This window comes from Notolepis coatsorum (genome assembly GCF_963971535.1).
Source record: "Notolepis coatsorum genome assembly, chromosome: 7".
Taxonomy (NCBI): domain Eukaryota; kingdom Metazoa; phylum Chordata; class Actinopteri; order Aulopiformes; family Paralepididae; genus Notolepis; species Notolepis coatsorum.
The window spans coordinates 9,721,495-9,740,945 of NC_140171.1; the positions used below are offsets into that span (position 1 = coordinate 9,721,495).

General features: G+C 45.0%; 1 protein-coding gene across 1 annotated transcript in view; it reads left to right on the plus strand.

Moving 5' to 3' along the window:
* The window catches only part of gtpbp2b (GTP binding protein 2b), a 44,237-nt gene extending 25,329 nt beyond the window's left edge, over positions 1 to 18,908 (plus strand). The window contains exons 5-12 of the mRNA XM_084318579.1: positions 284 to 481; positions 3,011 to 3,185; positions 6,254 to 6,473; positions 7,319 to 7,454; positions 10,188 to 10,246; positions 14,346 to 14,517; positions 16,491 to 16,655; positions 18,401 to 18,908. Coding sequence (XP_084174705.1) covers positions 284 to 481; positions 3,011 to 3,185; positions 6,254 to 6,473; positions 7,319 to 7,454; positions 10,188 to 10,246; positions 14,346 to 14,517; positions 16,491 to 16,655; positions 18,401 to 18,592 — 1,317 coding nt within the window. The 3' untranslated portion in view covers positions 18,593 to 18,908. The remainder of the gene's footprint in view (positions 1 to 283; positions 482 to 3,010; positions 3,186 to 6,253; positions 6,474 to 7,318; positions 7,455 to 10,187; positions 10,247 to 14,345; positions 14,518 to 16,490; positions 16,656 to 18,400) is intronic.
* Positions 18,909 to 19,451: the final 543 nt, after the last annotated feature.

Here is a 19,451-nt window from a genome sequence, read left to right on the forward strand (position 1 = left end):
ATGTGCCAAGTACAGGCTTACAGTATTTACACTGACCGTGCAAGGAATGTGGTCTTGGTGCTTGGTGCCTGCTCACCCCAAGGCAAAAATAACACATCTAGAATAACATTAAAACGTTAATAATGTATAAAAAAAGAAAACAATATTAAAAACAAGTAGGAGTATAAACAAGGTGTCGGGAGTATTGTGTCACTGCTGTACATAACACATGGTAATAAAATAATGATAAATAGAAGAACATGGTTCTAACACGGTCCTCCTTCATCCACCCTGTGTGAACCAGTTCCTGGACCTACGCGTTGCGGTTCTGGGCAACGTGGACTCGGGGAAGTCCACCCTCCTGGGCGTGTTGACCCAGGGGGAGCTGGACAACGGCAGAGGCCGGGCGAGGCTGAACCTCTTCAGACACCTCCACGAGATCCAGACCGGCAGAACCTCCAGCATCAGCTTCGAGATCCTGGGCTTCAACAGCAAAGGAGAGGTGACGAGAACCATCTCCTTCTTCCATCCAGCTGTTCTTCTGCTCAATTTACATTAGATTAGATTCAAATGGATTGTCATCATACAGCACAAGTACAGTACAACGGAAAGAGGTTTGGCATCCAATTAGAGTGCAAATGTAACCGTAAAGTGCAATAGTAATATACAATGTACAGGTGATTAAACTGGGTATAAAATATATAAATGAGTACTACTGAGTATCAGATGTATGTACAAAGTTGTAGTATTAATATGTACAGTGATACAGGTATAAAGACACTATGGTTGGTAGTAGTCGTACTGGCCAGCAGCGTAACTAGTAAGAGTAGGTAAGGGATATGTACAGATATAGATATAGTCTGTGACTCCATCATTTGGAGTCAAGAGGCCTGTTTGAACTATATTAGTCACTCTGGGAGGTCCGGTCATTTTGATTATTACCAGAAGAAGTCTTTATTGGTCACGCAGGTACCAACGGCATCCATCGCTTTAATTCAGTACGTATGAATCTGCTTCACAAGTTTGTAAAGAGAGACTTCCATCAGAGGACATCTGACCCCTGTTGAAGGTCTCCATGGCTGAAATGTCAACGAGACTTGAAAAGAGTTTTGTGCCTCCTCCTCTAAACTCTTCTAACTCTTCCTCTAAACTCTTCTAACTCCTCCTCTAAACCCTTCTAACTCCTCCTCTAAACTCTTCTAACTCCTCCTCTAAACCATTCTAACTCCTCCTCTAAACTCTTCTAACTTCTCCTCTAAACTCTTCTAACTCCTCCTCTAAACTATTCTAACTCCTCCTCTAAACCCTTCTAACTCCTCCTCTAAACACTTCTAACTCCTCCTCTAAACCATTCTAACTCCTCCTCTAAACTCTTCTAACTTCTCCTCTAAACACTTCTAACTCCTCCTCTAAACTATTCTAACTCCTCCTCTAAACCCTTCTAACTCCTCCTCTAAACACTTCTAACTCCTCCTCTAAACTATTCTAACTCCTCCTCTAAACTCTTCTAACTTCTCCTCTAAACACTTCTAACTCCTCCTCTAAACCATTCTAACTCCTCCTCTAAACTCTTCTAACTCCTCCTCTAAACTCTTCTAACTCCTCCTCTAAACTCTTCTAACTCCTCCTCTAAACCCTTCTAACTCCTCCTCTAAACACTTCTAACTCCTCCTCTAAACTCTTCTAACTCCTCCTCTAAACTCTTCTAACTCCTCCTCTAAACCCTTCTAACTCCTCCTCTAAACACTTCTAACTCCTCCTCTGAACTCAAAAGATCGCACCTCTGCTCCTGTTGTTACGGTTCTCTTTGCACAACAAATGTAACTACATTATTAGCTATATTCACCTTGTGCTACGGTCACATTGCTAGAATATGGACCTGTCACATTATCACCGCAGGGTAAACACAGCTGCAGCTAATAATATTAAGACTGGGTCCGCTTGATTTAGCTGTGCCAGGGAGCCAGCGTTGACAATAGTCATTAGTATTGTAAATGGTGGCACCCCATGAATCAAGCAGACCCGTTGTAAAAGCTGGTGCAGAAAGGTACCGTTAAAGCAGCTGTTTCCCCACAAATCACATATTCTGCCTTTAAGACTGGAGGGTTAAACATCTGTCTGGAGCCACTCCATTAGAATAGACAGTCAAATGAAAGGGCTCACATGGAGTGTTTACTGAGTCTATCTGCTTGTGAAGGTGGTGGATTACAGTGAGTGAGTCTATCTGTTTGTGAAGGTGGTGGATTACAGTGAGTGAGTCTATCTGCTTGTGGAGGTGGTGGATTACAGTGAGTGAGTCTATCTGTTTGTGAAGGTGGTGGATTACAGTGAGTGAGTCTATCTGCTTGTGAAGGTGGTGGATTACAGTCAGTCAGTGAGTCTATCTGCTTGTGAAGGTGGTGGATTACAGTCAGTCAGTGAGTCTATCTGCTTGTGAAGGTGGTGGATTACAGTCACTGAGTCTATCTGCTTGTGAAGGTGGTGAATTACAGTCACCGAGTCTATCTGCTTGTGAAGGTGGTGGATTACAGTCACTGAGTCTATCTGCTTGTGAAGGTGGTGAATTACAGTCACTGAGTCTATCTGTTTGTGAAGGTGGTGGATTACAGTCAGTGAGTCTATCTGCTTGTGAAGGTGGTGGATTACAGTCACTGAGTCTATCTGCTTGTGAAGGTGGTGGATTACAGTGACTGAGTCTATCTGCTTGTGAAGGTGGTGAATTAGAGCGACTGAGTCTATCTGCTTGTGAAGGTGGTGGATTACAGTCAGTGACTGAGTATATCTGCTTGTGAAGGTGGTGGATTACAGTCAGTGAGTATCTGCTTGTGAAGGTGGTGAATTACAGTGACTGAGTCTATCTGCTTGTGAAGGTGGTGGATTACAGTCAGTGAGTCTATCTGCTTGTGAAGGTGGTGAATTACAGTGAGTGAGTCTATCTGCTTGTGAAGGTGGTGGATTACAGTACAGTCACTGAGTATCTGTTTGTGAAGGTGGTGAATTACAGTCAGTGAGTGAGTATCTGTTTGTGAAGGTGGTGAATTACAGCGACTCGCGGACAGCGGAGGAGATCTGCGAGAGTTCGTCCAAGATGATCACCTTCATCGACCTGGCCGGACACCACAAGTACCTGAAGACCACCATCTTTGGCCTCACCAGCTACTGCCCAGACTTTGCTATGCTGGTGGTCAGCGCCAACACAGGAATAGGTGAGGTGCCATGAATTTCTTCTTACCGGTTTACCTTTTTGCACCCCGACTCTGGAACTCCCTCCCCCAGTCCATCAGAGACTCCCCTACACTCTCCACCTTCAAAGCTCGCCTCAAAACCCACCTGTTCTCCCTTGCCTTCAACCCCCCCCCACCCCTAAAACCCCCCCTCCCCTCCAACCTGATTAATGTCTGTCTCCAGTCTTTTTTTTTTGTGCTATCAGGCTGTCTCCCCTGTTCCCCCCATGGTCTCATGTTCCTTTTGTTTTTGTTTCTTTGTTGTTTTTGTTTTTGTTTCTTTGCTTTCGTTCCTTTGTTTGTACTCCTGCTCCCGACTACTGTCAGCGACTTCGGGTTATTGAGAAGCGCTATATAAATTAAATGAATTATTATTATTATTAATGACATTTTGGGACACGCACGCAATTTGGCTTCACAGAAGTCTCCAGGGACAGTCTTGATGAAACCATGTGATGTCTTGATCTTGACGACGTGTCCCTGTGTTCGGTGACGGTTGCCTTGTCCCCTGAGTGTCCTTAGAGTCCCCCCAGACACTGTGTGGAGATGGCGGTCTGCCTACGAGATGACGTTGAGTGTCTATAAAAAGGGTCTATAAAGGCATCGAAAACCCAAGCGCTTTACAACATATGCCTCTCATTCACCCATTCACTCACACCGATGCAAGGTGTCAACCTGCTCATCGGGAGCAGTTAGGGGGTTAAGTGTCTTGCTCAAGGACACTTCAACACACTGCCAGGAGGAGCTGGAATCTAACCGGAAATCTTCAGATTAACAGACGACCACTCTACCTCCTGATCCACTGCCGCTCCCCTAGTTCTCATGGGAACTGTCTGAGAGATAGTGATTTTAATACCTTGTACCTTTCAGACACGTCTACCGTTAAGCTGAGCAGATAATACATTTACAGCGTGTCAAGGAAGCCACTTGTCATTTCCCTCTAAGCGTAGAAAAGCCACAGAATCAAGACGGCATCACAGGGGGATGAGAGGAGATTACAAGGTCATTGGTTAGAAGGACACGGTCGAACCGCACACGCTCAAAATCTCCATCCTCATACCTCACTCCACCACTAGAGGTCAGCAGTCCTCGCGGACTGAGCGGCACAGGAGGTCCTTTGTCCCCACAGCCATGAGACTGTTCAACAACTCAGTCTAGGGGGGGGCTTTGACCTGTGGCTGTTGGTTGTTGGTTGTTTGTTTCCTGTTCCCCACACATGTTTTTATACACCTGTTTTTATACACCCGTTTTTATACACCCGTTTTATACACAGTTTTTTTTATACACCTGTTTTATACACCTGTTTTATACACCTGTTTTATACACCTGTTTTATACACCGTTTTATACACCTGTTTTATTTATCACGTTTTTATTATTATTACTGGTAGATCTGATGTACTTGAATTTTTATCATGTGCTTCCTTTTTTTAATTCATGATGCGGACATAGTTGGTGAAACTGTCATTGTCTGTATTTGTCTATTTTGTGAGCTATGAGACACCCTGCATTTCCCCTAGGGGATGAATACATTTATTTATTTATTTTACCTTTATTTAACCAGGTAAATCAATTAAGAACAAATTCTTATTTACAATGATGGCCTGGCAAGAGACAACGCCTCTTGAAAAGGAATTCAAGATTAAACATTTCCGACATACATATATGTTATTACAATATAATATTCTCACGGGCTGCACCCCGACTCTGGAACTCCCTCCCTCAGACCATCAGAGACTCTCCCTCACTCTCCACCTTCAAAACCTACCTGTTCTCCCAAGCATTCAACCTTCCTTACCCATAACCACCCTCCTCCAACTCACCACCTTTTCCCCTGCCCTACGTTCTCTCCTCTCCTGCCCCCCCCCCCACCCCCCTTGGTTTTCCCTTACTCTCTTCCCGACTGTCTCCCCTACTCACTCCCGTATTTGTTATCCATTACTCATGGTTTTATGTTCCTGTGTATTCTTATTGTCCTCCGTTTCCCTGTGGTTCTATGTTTCTTTGTTTTCTTTGTTTCTTTTTTGCCTATTGTCAGCGACTTTGGGTCTTTGAAAAGCTCTATACAAAATAAATGAATTATTATTATTATTATAAATATACATACAACAAGCAATATGGTAGTGAGAGGGGCATGCACTTATCTGTGTTTCATTACGCATATGAGTGCATGCTTACCAACTGTTTCGCCTGTTTTACTGCAACACTACTATCACCGACATCTAAGAAGGGAGATCAAATTTCAAATCAAATCAAATTTATTTGTAAGGCCCGACAACACACGTTAATGTCCCCATGGGCCGGACACGTCTTCTTTAAACAAGTCAAGAAGAAACATCACAATAGGTCAAGAACAAAACACCATAAAGTCCAAAATAAATGCAACACTCCCAGACATACCCCACGCGAAGGTAAGGAAAAACTCACTAAAACCTAGCAATAGGAACCACAGGAAATGTGGAGGAGAGAAACCTTAGAAGGGCCATTCAAGAGGGGGATCTCCCTTCTTAGATGTCGGTGATATTAGTGTTGCAGTAAAATAGGCGAGCAGTTGGTAAAGCATGCACTCACATGTGTGAGTAAGTGCATGCGATAGCAACTGAACATTTTGAAAGATTAAAGATAGAGCTGATAGTGGATCTATTTGAGGCAAAGGGGCGGCGCAGAGAGGGTCGCATCCTCCCCCCTTGAATGGCCCTTCTAGGTTTCTCTCCTCCACATTGCCTGTGTGTTCTTGTTTTGTTCTTGATTTATTGTGATGTTTCTTCTCGACTTGTTTAAAGAAGACGTGTCCGGCCCATGGAGACATTAACGTGTGTTGTCGGGCCTTACAAATACATTTGATTTGATTTGATGACAGGGTTGGTATCTATCCATCTATCTATCTTAACCCTTTCACCGCCGCACTACCAAACGGTTAACCCTTTCACTGCCACACGACAGCCGGTTGTGTGATAGTAAAGGGTTAACCTGTCGTGTGGCAGTGAAAAGGTTAACGCCAGCTTATTCAACAAACGACCACATTTGCTCTGTCTCCCCCCCCGTCCACAGCGGGCACCACGCGGGAACACCTGGGCCTGGCCATGGCGCTGAAGGTGCCCATCTTCATCGCGGTCAGCAAGGTGGACCTGTGCGCCCGGGGCACGGTGGAGCGCACAGTGCGCCAGCTGGAGCGCATCCTGAAGCAGCCGGGCTGCAACAAGGTGCCCCTGGTGGTGTCCAGCCCCGACGACGCCGTCACCGCCGCGCAGCAGTTCGCCCAGTGCTCCAGGTGGGGGCGCTGTTCCAAAGTGTGGGGGGGGGGGGGGGGGGGGGGGGGCGGGGGGACCCCCACACGTGTGGGGTCTTGGGAAATGATGAACCCTTTCACTACTACCACACTACCAAAGGGGTTAAAACCCTTTCACTGCGACGATACAGACGGTTTTAACCCTTTCACTGCCGCACGACAAAGGGTTAACCCTTTCACTACCACACTACAGAAGGGTAACCCTACCGTCTGTGGTAGTGAAAGGGTTAACCTTCTGTAGTGTGGTAGTGAAAGGGTTAAAAAACAAGTCCCCAAATTCAAATTCAAGTTTTGTTTTATATTTGTCATATGTAAGGTACATGTGCATTATAGGTTCTGTATGAGCCTCCTGAGATTGTGCTTCATACAGTAAAAACATTTATCATAAAGAGTAAAGACCAAACACACGATACAAAATATACCAGATACAAAACTAAAATGTACAAAATGCAAAAATAAAAAAAAATAAAAACAGTGTTCACTCCATTGGCAGATTTCTTTTGACTTTGATTTTCTGTAATGTGATGTAGATATTATGGCCATTCTTGTGCTCCTGCAAACTGACCCGAGTATCGTGTGTGTGCGTGTGTGTGTGCGTGTGTGTGTGTGTGTGTGTGTGTGTGTGTGTGTGTGTGTGTGTGTGTGTGCGCGCGTGTGTGTCTATGTGTGTGTGTCTGTGTGTGTGCGTGTGCGTGTGTGTGTGTGTGTGGTGTGTGTGTGTGTGTGTGTGTCTGTGTGTCTGTGTGTGTGTGTGTGTGTGTGTGTGTGTGTGTGTGTGTGTGTGTGTGTGTGTGTGTGTGTGTGTGTGTGTGTGTGTGTGTGTGCAGCATCACTCCCATCTTCACCTTGTCCAGTGTGAGTGGGGAGAGTCTGGACCTCCTGAAGGTCTTCTTCAACATCCTGCCTCCGCTCAGCAACCTCAAGGAGCAGGAGGAGCTCATGCAGCAGCTCACAGAGTTCCAGGTACACACACACACACACACACGCACACACACACACACACACACACACACACACATAGACACAACAGGCTTAAACACACACACACACTCACACATAGACATAACAGGCTTAAACACACACATTCACACATAGACGTAACAGGCTTAAACACACACAGACACAAATACACACACTCACGTAGACATAACAGACACAAACACACTAGGGCTGTCCCCGACTAAGGATTTGGATGGTCGACTATGATTGGCCAAAATTTGCCGTTAGTCGACTATTGGTCGACACATTTTTTTTTATTATTATTTTTACATTTTTAATATTATTATTATTATTATTTTTTATCATTCCATTTGGGCTGTGGGGGGTGAAGGAGTCGACTGAAGGCTTCTTGTCCTCTGCAAAAGCATGCAATTGGTCCACTGATGGATACATCTTGATATTTGTCTAGTCTAGTGTGTTCATTAGACGGGTGAAATCCTCTTTCAGTGCCTCTGTGCCTGTTTTAGTAGGCAGTTAGCCTCTGGTATGCGTGCCATTAGCGTTAGCCACGCTTCTAGGCCTCTTTTCTTTTGGAAAGAATGATAAATATTTTTAATTTTTTAATATTATACGTTTTTTTTTTTTTTTTTTTTTTTTTATAATTATATTCGACTAAGAGGTTGGCCAATCGACTACGGCTCCTTTCGACCGATTAGTCGACTAATCGACTTATAAGGGTCAGCCCTAAAACACACACAATCACACATAGACGTAACAGACATAAACACACACAATTACACATAGACGTAACAGACATAAACACACACAATTACACATAGACATGACAGACATAAACACACACAATCACACATAGACATGACAGACACAATCACACATATTCAGGGAGGCTTCAGGGAGGCTTTAGGGAGGCTTTTTACCTGCTGATACTGATTTAGACTCTATTCTGATTCTGACTCCAAACCTAAATTACATTTCAACAATTGTAAACAACTTCCTTGAGTCTAAATCAAATAAAAAGTATGTATCTCCCAGCAGCACCTCTTTCTTCCCTTGTGTTGTATTGCTATGTGATGTGGGTGTAGCAACACATCTATTATTCATTATCTTCCTCCCCTGCCTGGCTGCCCCACACCCAGGAGTACACGCCTTTACACACTGGGCAGCACGTTAAGTACTCAGTGATCCTGGAAAACACGGAAGCTGTTCCCCCTTCATTACCCATTTTACACATCATGTCCCTCCCCTTTAACAGATTCGGGGCCATTGGGATGCGTCTAATAAATCTCTAGAGGACCGGCAAATGTAAACAGACGTGGGGCTGTTTGTAGAGCTAAATCTATACTTTATAGTATTGCTATCTGTCCATTCTCATTGTCAATTGGGACCATAAACCGTCCCTTCAAAATGGCTTAAAGAAATAATTTTTTCATCAATACGTTCTCATTTTATAGCGCCGTGAATATAAGCGTTATACGGCATTTGGTCTAGTATATTTCCTGGAAGGCTAGATAAAGGGCTAATAGTTACTAACGTTATATCCAATGGCATTTCCGTTATACAGATGCTACAGTTAAAACTCAAACTGCATATGATCGGCACGATCCTCAAGCATGTATGCATGAAAGGGGGGGGGGGGGGCGGGGGACGTTGTTTCTTATTATTGATTACCAATAACCGTGTTCGTCTAAGTAGCCACATAGGCCGATCGTATCGTATCATAACAAGGCTCGATCGGGCTGTAATTTACGTGAAAAATATCTTACCATGAGCCGGTTGGATCCCCCCGAGCATTTCCCCGTTATCGATCGCCATCTGGTAGATCGGCTGATGATAAATCCCCTTATTGCATAGTGAAATCCGCAATCCAAAACGTAATCCAAGCTATATGCTGCACATCCAGAATCCAGCTAACTGAAAACTCCATTGAAAGTAAAAAAAAAAGTGCTCCGTTCAGCCACAGCTCAGCTCAGTTTAGGGCGATAGCGCCCCTAAGCGGATCTGGCCGGTATTGCACTTTCTCGAATTCAAAGAGTAGGGTACATCTGCAGTGCACCTCGGCGACCTTGAATAGGTTATTAAAATGGAATAAAAGCAATAACAACTTGCCACGGATATATCCGTGCTTCTGTCCACAACGGGTGGAATCGAAACACGGAGATCTCCGTGGTCGGGTGCCATTGTGTTAAGATATTGACTGATGCAGAGGACCAATCAAATCCATCGCTTTTACTAGTACGCACTATATAAAATAGATCCATGTTTCTCCATTAGAGACATTGCACATGTTTTTATGTGCCAAAGATGCAGAAAATCATAATCGAGTAACTTTACTCTGAATTCTGATGTGTTCCGCCCGGCTCGTGGTGTGTGGTTTTAGTGCTGGGGAAGTTCTCCGATACTGATACCCTGTTCTAGCCTGGTGTCAGCCTGACACTCAATACCAGTACTGTTACTGGTGCTTCCCTAGTAGACATTAATAAACACACAGTTACATACATACATACACACACACACACACACACACACACACACACACACACACACACACACACACACACACACACACACACACACACACACACACACACACACACACACACACACACACACACAGCTCTGGAAAGTGTGGAAGTGAATACGTCTTCATGTCAGTTTTGGGAATTGCATGAACAAACAGTGTTCTAAAACTTTAGTGCATTTGAATAATGTGTTTCTTCTTTGTGGTTCTGTGTTCAGGTGGATGAGATTTATTCTGTACCAGATGTGGGGACAGTGGTGGGAGGAACTCTGTACAGGTCAGTCTATAGTTTAAGATCAAGTTTGTTTATTATTTGTCACAACAAAATACAGAATACTTTATAATGAAATGCTTGTTTCTGTATGAGCCCCTGAGAGTGCTGCATACAGTAAAAAATAAAGTAATAAAAATAAAAATAAAAAAAGTAAGTAAAGTCAACGTACCGGTACATATATACAATACAGAGTAAAATAGTATAGAGTTATAACCAGGTCATATAGAGTTATATCCAGGTTATATAGTCATGTTATAGCTTGGTCAGTAGGTTTATAGAGTTATAACCCCGTTATATAGAGTTATAACCAGGTTATATAGAGTTATAACCAGGTTATATAGAGTTATAATCAGGTTATATAGAGTTATAACCAGGTTATATAGAGTTATAACCAGGTTATATAGAGTTATAACCAGGTTATAGCTCCGTCAGTAGGTTTAGAGTTCTCCGCACATTGCATTGGAAATCTGAGGATTTAGACACGAGGACAGCAAGCCGCCATGAAATCGTTGTAGTCCTAAGAAAGAGGAGACCCAGCGCTTTTGATGGACGTCTAAATTTCATAAAACTACACTACCCAGCTCACACCAGCCGCAGACAACGGAAGTCCAACCATTTTTGTCTTAGAAATATTGATTTTCGTTTGTCGTGTTTATATCTCACGGGTCGAACAAAACCTCAACATTATTGCCATAAAATACCACGTATATTGTTTATGTACCTTACTGTGAACGTCTAGAAAAGAAACGTGTCTCAATCTGGTAAAAAAAAATCGGATCTATGGACATTATACAAAAGTAACTGTACTTACAGTAGATTTCATTCACAGTATTTGCTGCCCTGTATCAGGCGCCTGGTGGTACTAAATCCAGATTTAACTGCCATTTGAAAGAGGATATTTGGCCCGATCCATAGATGTATGACTTGGCCATAATAAGGTCATTTATATGCCTGATATTCTTTTTTTTTTGGTCCACTTTTTCTCCCATTTTCTATATTTTTCTCCCATCCCAATTTCGTATCATCCAATTCAACCCTCCCCTGTCACGAACGCTGTTTCTTGCCTCCCACAAGCCGGCTGCAATGTGGACTAAGTCATACATAGCACAAGTCCCCTCCGGTACTTGAGGTAACAGCAGTCGCATCTTTTCACCTGCGCAGCTCGATCTCTCAGTGGCGAGGAGTAACGCGTGGGAGGCTCACGCTGCCCTGATATTCTATATTCATATTTCATATTGCTTGTGTCCGGATGGCAAAGTTCAGTACTGTATCTACAAAACCCCTGTAAATCATCTGCCCTCTGTTAATTTGCTTAAATTTTTTTGCACACTTGATCTCAAGAAGGTGCTGAATGAGCTCAATGGTCAATGTTAGCATGGTGTTATTCGCCGTCAAAGATAAAAAAGATATATATATATAATAATAATTTATATTCTCCTTTGGTTCATTACAATTTACTCAAGCATAGTAATGGACACAATATTTCGGACACTGGGAATACATTCCCCGAGGTCCATAGATGTCCCTAGATACCGATAACATGCTAATGGACCTTGTAAAAGTGCAGTAATCTTCCACGTACTTGGGTATGTACTTTTAGGCGAATTCTCTGAAAATATAGCTATAGGGCTTAACAGTTGAAAGTGAAAGTTCCATAGTGCAGGTGTAACATTGATTTATTGATTGATTGAAAAGTTTATTAACAGATTGCAGAATGGGTACAGTACAGTACAGCTCAATACATACAATTGTTAAGGGGATGCAGACCAGAGAAAGACTTTCGTCTTGTTTACATCAGGGTCCCCCATTTTCAATTCATCATAACATATATGACATACATGACATACAGATAGACAGTACTGCTACATCTATACATTTATGACATACCAGATTTACAAATACAGTACTGTTTGTTATATGAAAAGAGTCCAGAAAAGAGAGTATATACATTTGACGTAGAAACTGTACATTGGAGGTGGTTGGGTGGTTGGGGGGGGGGGGGGGGGGGGGGTAGGAGGGGTGGGTGGGGTACACTGTACAACTGTACAAGCAAAACTGTACATTGGAATATTGACAAGACCATACTTGGTCATTTACTGTACAACATTAACATGTCTGCTTGGTTCTCCCTGGTCAGGGGGGTCTGTATCACAACATGTCTGCTTGGTTCTCCCTGGTCAGTGGGGTCTGTATCACAACATGTCTGCTTGGTTCTCCCTGGTCAGCGGGGTCTGTATCACAACATGTCTGCTTGGTTCTCCCTGGTCAGGGGGGGTCTGTAACACAACATGTCTGCCTGGTTCTCCCTGGTCAGCGGGGTCTGTATCACAACATGTCTGCTTGGTTCTCCCTGGTCAGGGGGGGTCTGTAACACAACATGTCTGCCTGGTTCTCCCTGGTCAGGGGGGGTCTGTAACACAACATGTCTGCTTGGTTCTCCCTGGTCAGGGGGGGTCTGTAACACAACATGTCTGCCTGGTTCTCCCTGGTCAGCGGGGTCTGTAACACAACATGTCTGCCTGGTTCTCCCTGGTCAGGGGGGGTCTGTAACACAACATGTCTGCCTGGTTCTCCCTGGTCAGGGGGGGTCTGTAACACAACATGTCTGCCTGGTTCTCCCTGGTCAGCGGGGTCTGTATCACAACATGTCTGCCTGGTTCTCCCTGGCCAGCGGGGGTCTGTATCACAACATGTCTGCCTGGTTCTCCCTGGCCAGCGGGGGTCTGTATCACAACATGTCTGCCTGGTTCTCCCTGGTCAGCGGGGGTCTGTATCATAACATGTCTGCTTGGTTCTCCCTGGTCAGCGGGGGGTCTGTATCATAAACATGTCTGCTTGGTTCTCCCTGGTCAGGGGGGTCTGTATCATAACATGTCTGCTTGGTTCTCCCTGGTCAGGGGGGTCTGTATCATAACATGTCTGCCTGGTTCTCCCTGGTCAGTGGGGGTCTGTATCATAACATGTCTGCCTGGTTCTCCCTGGTCAGGGGGGGTCTGTATCATAACATGTCTGCCTGGTTCTCCCTGGTCAGGGGGGTCTGTATCATAACATGTCTGCCTGGTTCTCCCTGGTCAGTGGGGGTCTGTATCATAACATGTCTGCCTGGTTCTCCCTGGTCAGGGGGGGTCTGTATCATAACATGTCTGCCTGGTTCTCCCTGGTCAGGGGGGGTCTGTATCATAACATGTCTGCTTGGTTCTCCCTGGTCAGCGGGGTCTATATTAAACATGTCTGCTTGGTTCTCCCTGGTCAGCGGGTCTGTAACACAACATGTCTGCCTGGTTCTCCCTGGCCAGCGGGGGTCTGTATCACAACATGTCTGCCTGGTTCTCCCTGGTCAGGGGGGGTCTGTAACACAACATGTCTGCTTGGTTCTCCCTGGTCAGCGGGGGTCTGTATCACAACATGTCTGCCTGGTTCTCCCTGGTCGGGGGGGTCTGTATCATAACATGTCTGCCTGGTTCTCCCTGGTCAGGGGGGGTCTGTATCATAACATGTCTGCCTGGTTCTCCCTGGTCGGGGGGGTCTGTAACACAACATGTCTGCTTGGTTCTCCCTGGTCAGCGGGGGGTCTGTATCATAACATGTCTGCCTGGTTCTCCCTGGCCAGCGGGGGGTCTGTAACACAACATGTCTGCTTGGTTCTCCCTGGTCAGCGGGGGGTCTGTATCATAACATGTCTGCCTGGTTCTCCCTGGCCAGCGGGGGGTCTGTAACACAACATGTCTGCTTGGTTCTCCCTGGTCAGGGGGGGTCTGTAACACAACATGTCTGCTTGGTTCTCCCTGGTCAGCGGGGGTCTGTATCATAACATGTCTGCTTGGTTCTCCCTGGTCAGTGGGGTCTGTATCATAACATGTCTGCTTGGTTCTCCCTGGTCAGCGGGGTCTGTATCACAACATGTCTGCTTGGTTCTCCCTGGTCAGGGGGGTCTGTATCATAACATGTCTGCTTGGTTCTCCCTGGTCAGCGGGGTCTGTATCATAACATGTCTGCTTGGTTCTCCCTGGTCAGCGGGGTCTGTATCATAACATGTCTGCTTGGTTCTCCCTGGTCAGGGGGGGTCTGTAACATAACATGTCTCCCTGGTTCTCCCTGCCAGCGGGGTCTGTCGGGAGGGAGAGAGGCTGGTGGTGGGCCCCACAGACGAGGGCCGCTTCCTGAGACTGAAGGTGGGCAGCATCCAGAGGAACCGCTCCGCCTGCCGGGTGCTGAAAGCCGGCCAGGCCGCGACACTGGCCCTGGGCAACTTCGACCGCTCGCTACTCCGAAAGGTCAGAGGTCATTCAACAGTCAAATCCATGCCACTTTTTTTATATATATATTATAGATTTGTATTGGTATTTTCCCTTTTTACACAATCGACAAACGACAATAGACATTGAAATTAAAAGATTGACATTGAAATACGAATATAAAAAATTACGAAAATGTAAAGCAACACAAACAGGCACGAAGTGTTCTGTGTAGAGGCCCAAGGCTTACATCTCTGACAAAAAAAATTAAAAGACTTTTCTCATTCTTGGCATGTTACACGTCACGTGGCTCTCTTGGTATTGAAGAAGATGAGAGCTCACTAGTGCCATTTTCTTAACTAAAATAAATGTCATTGTACAAGAAACGGTCTATAGCTGTTCAGGCGTTGTAGCCTTCGAAGGATACGGCCCCTGAATTGAGACACAGCTTATTATAATGAGGAGAAAGATCACTGTGGCGGTTTGGAATGGAGAAATCCATAACACTAAAGATGGCAGCAACAAATAAACTACTTGCTACAAAAAAGGCATATTCAGAGAGAACAATTAAATGTCATGTGATTTTATGTTGAGTAAAACTATAATCTACTTATTAATCTTGAGGTTAAATGTCCGTTTTAAATCTCTGCTGAAAGGCTGGGAATTGCGCAGTGAGTGGTTGCCGTGGTAACTGTGGACCGTGGCAGGTGGTGCATGTGTAGAAGCTGGAGTCGATATCACAAAACTGTCATTTTTTTTCTTATTTTTACCAAATGAGCCATTCTGTGTTGTCTGCAATTTACCAGCAACTTCAAGTGGGAAAGAAAAACTGTGAAATGTACGACAGATAAAGAATGCTTTTCCATTCAAAGAGATAGGGGTCAGATCATTCAACGAGATAGGGGTCAGGTCATTAAAAGAGATGGGGGTCAGGTCATTCAAAGAGATAGGGCTCAGGTCATTTAAAGAGATAGGGGTCAGATCATTCAAAGAGATAGGGGTCAGGTCATTTAAAGAGATAGGGGTCACGTCATTCAAAGAGATAGGGGTCACGTCATTTAAAGAGATAGGGGTCAGGTCATTCAAAGAGATAGGGGTCACGTCATTTAAAGAGATAGGGGTCAGGTCATTCAAAGAGATAGGGGTCACATCATTCAACGAGATAGGGGTCAGGTCATTCAAAGAGATAGGGGTCAGGTCATTCAAAGAGATAGGGGTCAGGTCATTTAAAGAGATAGGGGTCAGGTCATTCAAAGAGATGGGGGTCAGGTCATTTAAAGAGATAGGGGTCAGGTCATTTAAAGAGATATGGGTCAGATCATTCAAAGAGATAGGGGTCAGATCATTCAAAGAGATAGGGGTCAGGTCATTCAAAGAGATAGGGGTCAGGTCATTCAAAGAGATAGGGGTCAGGTCATTCAAAGAGATAGGGGTCAGGTCATTCAAAGAGATAGGGGTCAGGTCATTCAAAGAGATAGGGGTCAGGTCATTCAAGGGATAGGGGTCAGGTCATTCAAAGAGATAGGGGTCAGGTCATTCAAAGAGATAGGGGTCAGGTCATTCAAAGAGATAGGGGTCAGGTCATTCAAAGAGATAGGGGTCAGGTCATTTAAAGAGATAGGGTCAGGTCATTCAAAGAGATAGGGGTCAGATCATTCAAAGAGATAGGGGTCAGGTCATTTAAAGAGATAGGGGTCAGGTCATTTAAAGAGATAGGGGTCAGGTCATTCAAAGAGATAGGGGTCAGGTCATTCAAAGAGATAGGGGTCAGGTCATTCAAAGAGATAGGGGTCAGGTCATTCAAAGAGATAGGGCTCAGATCATTCAAAGAGATAGGGGTCAGGTCATTCAAAGAGATAGGGGTCAGGTCATTCAAAGAGATAGGGGTCACGTCATTCAAAGAGATAGGGCTCAGGTCTCGTTCTTCAAGATGGCGGCAGAGTGACTCAGACAGACTAACCCTCCTGTGTGTGTGTGTGTGTGTGTGTGTGTGTGTGTGTGTGGTGGTGCAGGGCATGGTGATGGTGAGTCCCAAGATGAACCCCACCATCTGCTGTGAGTTCGAGGCGGCCATCGTGCTCCTGTTCCACGCCAAGACGCTCCGCCGCGGCTCCCAGGTCACAGTGCACGTGGGCAACGTGCGGCAGACGGCCACCGTGGAGTGTCTGCACGGCAAGGTGGGTCCGCTGCCCTCGTGCCACCTGCCCCCGCCTGTTAGACACGTCTCTGTTTTATCTTCAGAATGATGATTTCATTCCCAAGTACTCGCATATATTAAGGAGTGTGTGTTGGTAGAAGTAGAAGTAGAAAATATTAATAAAAGAAATTATTTATGTATTGGACGTACAAATCCAGTGGGGGTGGAGGTCAAATAATCTGAGAAGTGACGGTATATACAGTATCAGGAGCAGTAGAATGCCCATTTAGCCTCCCATGTTGGAAGAGACAATGGTTGCTATATGCACTTATGTACAACTTCAAAGAGAAATATATTAACACAAATGTAACACGTTTTTGTTGTATTACTACAGCTACTGTACATGCTGACTTGCCAGAAATGCTCATAAATAGCTCAAATTTGGGGAAATTAAAAAATCTGCTCCATCAGTCCCTGCCAATGCTCAATGCCCATGTGGAGTTTTAGATTGAACCCTTATGCCCCCCTAACGATTTTGCAGAGTTGTAATCATAAGCAGGAAATGTTTGCATCAAGTGCAAGGCCATATAATTCTTAATCTTTAATATTAAAAAAAAAAACTTTTCAGGAAGTGCACTAACATCCTAACCTCAATATATCTGTAAAAGATTACAACTATTTCCAAATTTGAACCACTTATATTCCTGTTTGTTTGATATTAAATCCCTTTTATGACAAAAAAAACGCAGACATCTGCATTTAGTTCATATTTGTACACGTTTTCAACCCATAAGTTCAGCGTCGAAAAGATGCACAGAGTCCGTGTGAAAAAGAATATGTCTTCATATTTACAAATTAATTACTAATTCGGTCAGAAATAGCGTAACTAATAACGTTAGTAAGCACCGTTTATTGCTTATTATGTCCGCGGGGGTACAGTAAACATTTCCCCCGGTAAATTCTGAAGAGCAGACCGCCGTTTGCTGAAGGACCAGCCCTCTTCCGCTATTTGCTCCTCATTCTGTGAGAGCAAAGCCGCGCGAGGCAGGCTCCACCCCGGCACAGCTCAGCCGCTGTGTGTGAGGAGAAGGAAGTCCTTCCAATCGCTTCTCTCTACCCGCGCCCCCCCCCCCCCCCCCTCCAGAGCACTCACACACGGCTACAAGCTGCTCACATCACCGCCTGGACCAATAGGAAGCACAACGGCCCGGTGCTTTGACTGCCTACACCAGCCATAGTGCAGCCATAGTGCAACTGCGCCACCGTGTGTCATAATCCGGTAACGGACTTACTGGGAGAGCAACAGGCTCCTGGTGTTACGAAAATAGCGTTTATTTGATAATTACAGCGGCAATTGAATGAATGAGTGCAGATTAAAAATCCGCGTTTTAACATGGGAGTCAATGAGAACACAAAAAAAACACTAGGTTACCCCCAAAGCTAAGCTATATAACTTCTTTTTTATGGGTATTCTAATGATGATCGTTTTACATGTTTGATATGTATAGACAATGAGCAAACTGACCCAATTTCATGACATAATAATCAACACAGCCATCGTTGTACACAGAAACACAAATACATATAGGCAAAAAACACGAAATAGTTGCTAAGGGGGCAGAAGAGACCTCAACCCATTGAGGAGAAAAAGGGTTCTAGGTTGAAAATAACTCGAATTCTGTATCATATTTTTATGATAATTATATTGAGTTAATTATATTGTATATTGTCTTCCTGCTACTGAGACCTGTCCTTGTGCCCCTCTCCCTGCCTCCCTGCCTCCAGGAGGAGCTGCGTACAGGAGAGAGGGCCGTGGTTTGCTTCCGCTTCATCAAGCACCCCGAGTACCTCCGCGTGGGCGCCAAGCTGCTCTTCAGAGAGGGCGTGACCAAGGGCATCGGCCAGGTCAACCGCCTGCTGCCCGCCTCCCAGAACCACGACCAGAACCACCACCATCAGAACCTGAAGGAGCACTGAGAAGGGAGAGCGGCCGGAGACCTAGTGGAGGTCAAGATGGACTTGTGCCCACACACTGGTCTCCTAACGCGGCGAGGTAGACAGATGTCAGAGATGACGTCCCGGTGGCGTTTTGGACGTCATCCAGAGTAGATTGGGTTCCTCCGTCCCGGCCATACTGTATGTTGACATTTTAATCCGCATATCTCCGTCCCGTATCTATTGCAACGTCCTGATTTGGCCCCCAGTGTGATGTCAGAGACATTGAATATTCCGATAAATCCATTATCCGTCTCCCAGCTGCAGATCCCGGAGCACAGCGTGAGACGCTTCTACTACCCAGTCAGACGGACGTCAGTGTCTTAGAGTAATGGGCTGGGTGACCTCGTTGGGACCTAAGCTTCAAGATTTGATCATAATCTGACCTCGTGGCAGAGATTACTTTAGGGGCCCCTTTTCATCAGGTTCTGGCTCCAGAGCCCACGAGGATCCAGTGTTTTTTGTTTGAGTCAAGGGTTGGAACTGGCAGCTGACAGCAGCAGAACGGGTCGATCCATATGAGGATGGATGGGCTGAAGCAGGGCAGGAAGACATTGTCCGCAAAGTCATCGAGACTGAACCTGCGGGGGGGGGGAGATTGCTGTGGGATCTGGGGGAGGAGTCTGAAGAACCCTTTGCACTGAAGAACCGTATCACTCCATTTTGACGTATTTTGGACATTTTACATCGGTTACATCTACAAGAGTTATTCCAAATCACTTGGTAGTCTGAATGTGACGTATCACAAGAAAGTACTCGACCTCTACCGTCATTATTTAGATAATAAAGTTTGAAAACTTTTTGCTGTTCCTCTGAAAACTTAGAACGGAGTGATATGGTC